Source organism: Stegastes partitus, unplaced genomic scaffold (assembly GCF_000690725.1).
Source record: "Stegastes partitus isolate 25-593 unplaced genomic scaffold, Stegastes_partitus-1.0.2 Scaffold906, whole genome shotgun sequence".
Lineage (NCBI taxonomy): Eukaryota > Metazoa > Chordata > Actinopteri > Pomacentridae > Stegastes > Stegastes partitus.
Window position 1 is genome coordinate 100,856 of NW_007578637.1, and position 7,574 is coordinate 108,429.

The 7,574-nt window shown below is 44.1% G+C and overlaps 1 protein-coding gene across 2 annotated transcripts in view; it reads right to left on the reverse strand.

Annotated features, from left to right (window-relative positions):
- The window catches only part of mtor (mechanistic target of rapamycin kinase), a 94,693-nt gene that overhangs the window by 73,552 nt on the left and 13,567 nt on the right, over positions 1-7,574 (reverse strand). For both annotated transcript variants that reach the window (XM_008293719.1, XM_008293718.1), the window contains exons 19-21: positions 4,236-4,486; positions 4,057-4,143; positions 1,063-1,230 (exon numbers count right to left, since the gene is read on the reverse strand). In XM_008293719.1, the coding sequence (XP_008291941.1) occupies positions 1,063-1,230; positions 4,057-4,143; positions 4,236-4,486 (506 nt within the window). The remainder of the gene's footprint in view (positions 1-1,062; positions 1,231-4,056; positions 4,144-4,235; positions 4,487-7,574) is intronic.

Genomic DNA, 7,574 nt, shown 5'->3' on the forward strand with positions numbered 1-7,574 from the left:
TCTAGGTCAAACGTGCATGTGACAGGAGTCCGTTAAAATTTTCAAGAGGGCGCTGTGGAGCCATTTTGTCATTTCTACGGCCAATTCCATTGTAAGATGAATTTCGATCACCGTGCAAATGTGTGTGCTAGTTTTGTTGAGTTTTCGTGCATGTTTAGGCCCTCAAAAATGGGTTTACTGATGATGAAAAATAATGATCACAAGGGTTTCAATAAGGTCCTTGCACTGGTCGTGCCCCGACCCTATTTATATTAAAAGAATACAGGGAGTGAGTCACTAACGAATAAACAAACCAGGGTCCCTCTGATAATTACGCCGCCTGTGCAAAGGGCCACTTTGGTCTGTTTTTATTGCAAGTGGTTGAAATGACTCAATTTCTTTTTTTTATTTCAGCAACCGCTCTGCACTCTGCCGAGCAAGCACTCATGGCACCACTAACCTATTTCCAAGCAATATTTTATATTCGTTAAGCCTCCACTGAGGGTTGTGAAAGCACTTTTTAGACCACAAATCCAATCCAGTCGCACTGAATTCATTTCTGTAACCTTTATTGTTTTTTCCCGATTCGATTTCACTGTTTATGTTCTCTTTTTCATGACTGACTACTTCAATGCGTTCTCTTGTCAAAACTATTGAGTTATACTTCCCAAACTGTAACCTCATCTGTAATTCTTACATGTTAAACATTCAGGTGTCACAGCCAATGGCTCAACCTGTAACGTCTGTGATGTAAATTGGAAGAACATTCAGCAGACTTATGTTGTTTTTAATTGGTTTGTCATCATAGAAAAAAATGTCTTTTACTGCCAAACAACACAAACACAACATTTGCAGAATTTAAAAGCTTAAAATTAGTGGTTATCTAGTGCTGTTTGGGGAATTTAAAAAACTCCAAATCAATCTGGAAGTAGCTTTTTATCTTTCTGTGTACCACCCTTCAATGCACACACAACACCAGACCGTATGGAAAACATGAGACAGACCGTGACGCTTCACTCAAGCGGTCGATCACAGAGAAGGACCGATGTTCCTGTCGTCTAAACCTCATCACGATGCACTCACCTTGATGGTGACGCTGCGCCCGGTGCTGTTGTCGTGCATGAAGACGCGCAGCATGTGTGGGATGAGCTGAGGCAGGTAGAGCTTGAACTCTCCACCCAGCGCCACCACGATCTGCTCAATCAGGAGGATGATGGTGTTCTGCATGGGGTTGTTCGGTGTCCAGTACTCCTGAAATACACACCATGATATGCTGATATTAGTTCCATATTTCAAATGTAGTATTCCTCCAATACATCCCACAACACAGCTCTGGGATTGCACTCCTCGAATCCCTGAAACTTCAGATGATTATACATTCCCCGACTGACTTGGTGATAGGATTCAGTTTTCTAGTTTTTCTAATATTAGTGGAAGAAGAATTAGTTTACGATCTCACTGTTAACCAACAGTTGAATAATATCAGTATATGTAGACAACCACCTGGCTAGGATGGGATGATGAAAACATTCAGAGACTTTTCATGGTGCACGTGACATGCGTGCGAGCACTAACTGTCGTGAGTCAGGATCTCGTGAGACCAAGCCATTAACACCTGAGCCTGTGGTACACATGTTTTTGTGACCACTGGTAGGTACGCATTTGGGATTTTAAACTTTAAACTGTAGCAGAGCAGAAAACATCACAACCTGTCAGTTGGTATTCCACAAAGAGTCATAAGAGGGGAGTTTGCAGCGACCACTGAGAGGAGAAACAGCAGTTCAGTCCATTCAACACATATAGTATGGAGATATCACGCCCTGCATGGCCTGATTGGAGACACCTGTATTAGCAACTTTAAGGCCGATGATTGGGATGACATATGTGAAGCCCTGCCTGGACATATAAATACCCATCATCCCTCAGTTCTTAGGTTCTTCACCCCGCCAAGAACACCTCCTTGAGATAGGCTAGATAGCTACTGCTAGTTAGCTCTGTTTTCTGTAGGCTACTGCTGGTTTGAAATTGGTTTAACTGCCCCTGTTGGTAAGTGTGGCTGTCCGCAGAGCGCTGATTTCGAGCTTCCTCTTAAAAGTTGGGGGCTTTGTGTTCCGGTATGAGCACCAAGTCTAAGGAACAGGTCTTCAGTTGGCCCCTGTCCTCAGTGGTGCGGTTTCCCCTTGCACTGCAAAGACCAGCACGAAACATGTCCGGTCTGTCTTGACGAAGCCCAAGGGGGTGAGGTCTGTTGCCAGTTTTAGCGTTCAACCCTGGAGAGATAGGTCACATTTCTGGAAAAGACGCTGGGTACCACGACCACACGGCACGACGGACCCGGCTTTGTCCGAGTCCGACTACAAGTGGTTCCTGGTAAAACGTCCCGCTACTAGCCGGGCAGACCATACGGACTATATTGGCGAGTTAGCCAAACTCGAGCCAGAGCCCTCAGATGGAGCTGGTCAGCCTGAATTTGGTCTGGAAGCCCACCATGATGACAAGGACGTGCTGGACATTTGGCTCCCTGTTAATCCTGCTCCTCCCCAAAATGAAACTCAAGTTGAAGGGTCGCCGATCTCAAACAGCGCTTAACATCTCTACATAACGGGTATTTCAGGGAGCATTACAGGAACTGCAGAAGCCCTGGGAGCGCTGTATCACTGCACAGTGAGACGGCTGTGATGGTGACGGCGGCTAAATTTGAATCAGCCACGGTTTTGTTTTTTTAATCGGCGTAGTCTTGATACTTTTTGATCAATCCTCACATACAGCATGATCAACAGAAATAGACGGATGTGTAAGCCAATAAGTTTTAGGTCTGCCCTAGATATTTTTGACCTAAATAAATGCAATTCCAGTTACTGAATATAAAGTTTTACAGTATTCAGAGAGTACGTCCAAAGCACCAGAACACTACCTCACTCGCTTGGCCCTATTGTAGTGCAGAGGGTTTGTGTGAGTCTGCAGAATTGGGTCAAAATGTGCTTCCATCAATAAGCCGAGTGTGACAGAAACGTCTGGACAGATTTTCCTCTGGAAATACGAAGCTTTCACGTGCCAGAGACAGAGAGAAAGCGTCACAGATGGCAAGGAATGGATACAATTTCCTGTCAACTGAGACTGACATCGTCTCTGTGCGGATCGCGACACTGTTTTGGAAAATCGAGGCTTGTGTACGTTAGAAATAACAGCAATTGGAGTAAACGTTGAGGACTTGAAGTCACGCAATACGTCAATCAGTCAATGGCCTTCAGCTGTGAGATCTGGCAGAGGTGTTTTGTCAGTGACCAGAGGTCTCCAGCAGCCCCCAACTTCCTGCTTTCTCTGCCTGTGGCAGCTGACGAGAGAGCAAGTGAGAGTACATCCTGAATAGCTATTCCAGCCCCCTCATCTGGATGCAGGAGCTGTACTGGAGCAAAAATGAATAGATTCTTTGTTTCACTTGCCATTTATTAACTCACAGGGACTTGAGGCGCAGTGGTTCAGGTCTCTCAATTACTTTCCACCACGAGGAGTTACCGCCATTGCAAACGTTTCGGAAAGCGTCTCACCGACATTCTGATACGAGGACAGTCATACGATACTTTGTGCTATACAATATGATCATGTGCGAGACAAATATGTTTGTACAAGTGCAGCGGCTATGGCTTTAGCAGTCGCTCCACATCATGTGATAAGGTTGAGCTTCATGAGTCACCAGCAGCTTTTTCTTAAAACTGAATTGGACCGCGCTGGTGGAATCACATCTTGCACTGCAGTTAGAAGGTATAATCCTGAACAATGAACCACTCTAAAAGGGAGTAGAAAGTATATTATCTAAATATCAGTACCACGATTTTGCATTTTTCTAGATGCACAGCCTCTTTAATTGTAATAGTTCAGCACCACAGCACACACAGTCTGTGATGCTGTGCGACAAAGGGCCCTGAACACATTACTTCTAATGAGGAAAGAGGAGAACACAACTGAGTGCAATTAGGAGCATGCAGCTGTTTGCCTGACTCACAGGAACGTAAGAGGGGCTGGATGATGGGTGTTTAGAGATTGGGGTCGGGGGGGAATGTTGACACAGCTACTCACTCTGATGAGGGTGAAGATGTCGTCCATGTAGGGGCGGATGTGGATCTTCACAAAGCAAACCACCATTCCCATCTGCTGGAACAGGAACTGGAGGACAGAGAGGAAGAAGACATCATTAAGCCAAGTAATCAGACAACAGTTCAACCACGCAGCCTCTTTCATATTAACCTGCTACCTACCTCTCGGATACTGGCGTCACAGACTCGGATGACGTTGAGGAAAGTGGGCATGACCTGCGGCAGGAACTGGACGCACTTGAGGCCCAGAGACTTGAAGATGAAGGTGACGGCCTGGACGACCATAGTGTGGTGGTTGGAGAGTGATGGGTCTCTCAGAATGCGCATCAGAGTGACAATAGCCACAGCGGGGTAAAACTCATCCAAGGGCAGGTTGCCCATGTTCACCAGCATCTCACTGGTGCTATAGTCGGCTGGAGGAGGAAAACATTGAGAGGAGTCAGTGAGATTTAAGTTTTGCAGCATTTCAGTGTCATTATTTTACAGTCTTGATGAATAAAGGCTATATGTAGTGTAGGGTCAATCAGTCATAATCAATTTGAAGACCGAGGAAGAGCAAGTTTCCCCCTTTTACAATCACAGACTGGAGACAGGGTCCACTGTGATCAGAGACACCAACACACCCCACCAGATGTCCAGCATTAAAGGAAGACACCTTCCACATCTGTCAGGACGGTGTGAGGTTTGTGTTATCAGGAGGAGGCGACGAGAAAGCAGACCTTCAGAGGAGTCCACAACACACACCTCCAAACATCCAGGATGCATACTGGGCCTAGCTGAGCCAAGCGACCGGCTCAAATCTCCAGTCACTATCAGGCCTACAAGGGACCTGCCAGAAACTCTGACCCTGCAGGAAGTAGGGGTCTGACAACAGCTTCAAAAGGATTTCACTTCACTGACAAGGTGTCACTTCCAGCTCTGGCTTGCATTATAGAGTTGGACAACAAATAAAGTTAGAACATCTTTCTTTGTGTTTTATTTTATTTTATTTCCGTTGCTCTTACTTCACAGCGTGGCGCTGGACTGCAGTAGGTGATGACTATGGCCCGTGTGGGGTCTTGTTTAAGTCCCAAGAATACATATGAAACATACCTTCACTTGCAAAAATAAACATTGTACTGATTGTTTTCTTGGCGTACCTTTCATCTTGATGACATAATGAGGTAATGCACCATAACATGCTTTCACTCTGTTATATACAGTTGAAACCACACGTTTACATCCATAAAGACATAAAACCTTTTTTTTCTCGCTGTCTGACATTAAATCAGACTAAACCTTTCCTGTCTTAGGTCAGTTAGGATTACCAACATTATTTCTATTTGTAAACACCAGAATAATGAGAGGATTTTTTATTACTTTCTTCAGAGTCAGAAGTTTCCATCCATCTCCTCAGTATCTGCTAGCGTTGCCTTTAAACTGTACGATTTGGGTCAAACGTTCTGGGTTTCCTTCCTCAAGCTTCTCACAACAGTCTGATGAGTTCTGGCCCATTCCTCCTGGTGGAACTGAGTCAGGTTTGTTGGCCTCTTTGCTCCACTGATGTTCTCCAGGATGGAGATCAGGGCTTTGTGATGGCCACTCCACAACACTGACTCTGTTGTCCTGAAGCCTCTCTGTAGCTAATCTGGAGCTATGCTGAGGCTCATTGTCCATCTGAAGACCCATTAGTGTCCAAGCTTTAACTTCCTGCTGATGTCTGGAGATGTTGCTTCAATATTTCCACATAATGTTCTTTCCTCATGATGCCATCTATTGTGTGAAGTGCACCAGTCCCTCCTGCAGCAGAACAAACCGAACCTGCTGCTACACAAAATTTTGATCTGAGCCCCGAACAGGTTCTGGCCATTTTTTTTTTTTGCTCCTGTCACTATTTCTCTCATCGTGAACAAATTTTTCAATGTGATATAATAAAGTACTGCACCTCTATCATGGCCAGAAATAAAGCGAACTAAGAAATGTTCTCTGTGCAGCAGAACAAAGTCGCATCAGTTAATAACAAAAAGCAAAGTTTACTCTTTTTTTTTTAAATTGTAAAATCCTGGAATCAGCCTGTAGACTATTTTTCACAGGTGACTGTAGATACGACAGACATTTTACTACTTACTTTTATTAAACTAGTTTCAATACTTGTCTCCTCTCTGCTCTATGTCAACACAGCCTGCAGTTCAGTCACATTTTTGTCAGACTAAAAATGTTTACTTTTTTAAATTTGACATATAAAACAAAATGATTTTGATTAAATATCACAATTTGAACCAACTAAATAGCACAGATGAGTAGTTCAAGGACAGTCAGAAAGTTGAAAATCTATTAATTCTTCCAGTTTATACAGTTTCTGACTGTAAAATTGGAAGTAATTAGGTCTACTTTTTAAAATACAGCGTGCCTTTCAAAGCCACCATTGGGTTTGTGACCATGAGATCAGATCAATAACAGCACAGCATGAAAAAAATAAAGTTCTGTTATTCAACTTGGCATTCAAAATTACTACAACTATTGAAGCTGGGACAAATTTCACAACTACACAGTGTAACACCACCTGCCCAGTCATCGCTATGGGGCAAATTGAGTCATTGATTACAACTGGACTGAGGAGCCATATGAGGGTCCGAGCAGTCCAGAACTAGAGAAACAGTGCTGATCGTTTTAACATAAAATACGACTTCATTTAAGTCGTTTTGTTGCTGTTTTTTGTGAAGGCCAATGCAAACAGAGTGTCTCTGTCCATCTATCACTGCAGGGCTGTTGAATTTTACAAGATATGTGAGAATACACATCTCTCCGTCTGGTATTCAGCGTTCTACTTAGCAGTAGGTTCAGCTGCTCTTCCCTTAGAAGACATAACAGAGGGTAGTTTTATTGCCGGTTCTTTTATTATTCCAGCCTTCACTAAGTCAAGATTAACGATGGTGATAGATGGCTACGCATCAGTGGAGCTAAGTGAGACAACAGTACTGTAATAATTCAGGCTTCAGCTGTGTGGGAAAAAAAAAAAAAAGGAAAACTGTTCCCTCGCCATAATGACAGACACAAAGCAACTTAGTAAGAGGAGGACATGCTGCATTTCATCAGTTTTATGACCCTTATGTTCTGCACTGACATGGCTGGTATTGGAAGTCACGTGAAGAGCTGCGCCGAGCCGGTGTCCTTCCACACAGCGAAAAAGATGCTAGTGCTTCAGACAGCGACCCTGACAACAGATATACAGCCTCCAGCTCTGGTCACGGTCCATTGAGTTGAAAAACAAACTGGTAAAACTATTACCATATTGTCCAAGGTCACATCCTGCGACACGTGACTGGATCAGTCAAGAGGGGACCAGCGTTCTCTAACGCACACGACTGCAGACAGACGCACGTTTTTATCGTCGTGGTTATGAATTTTCAAGATATCCCGAGGACGATGACCGTTAAGTGACAGCGTGAGCCTTCACTCTGCACCACCATGAGAGTTCCTGCAGCCGATGACGGCCAACAGAGGGATCATCTAAATGTTCAC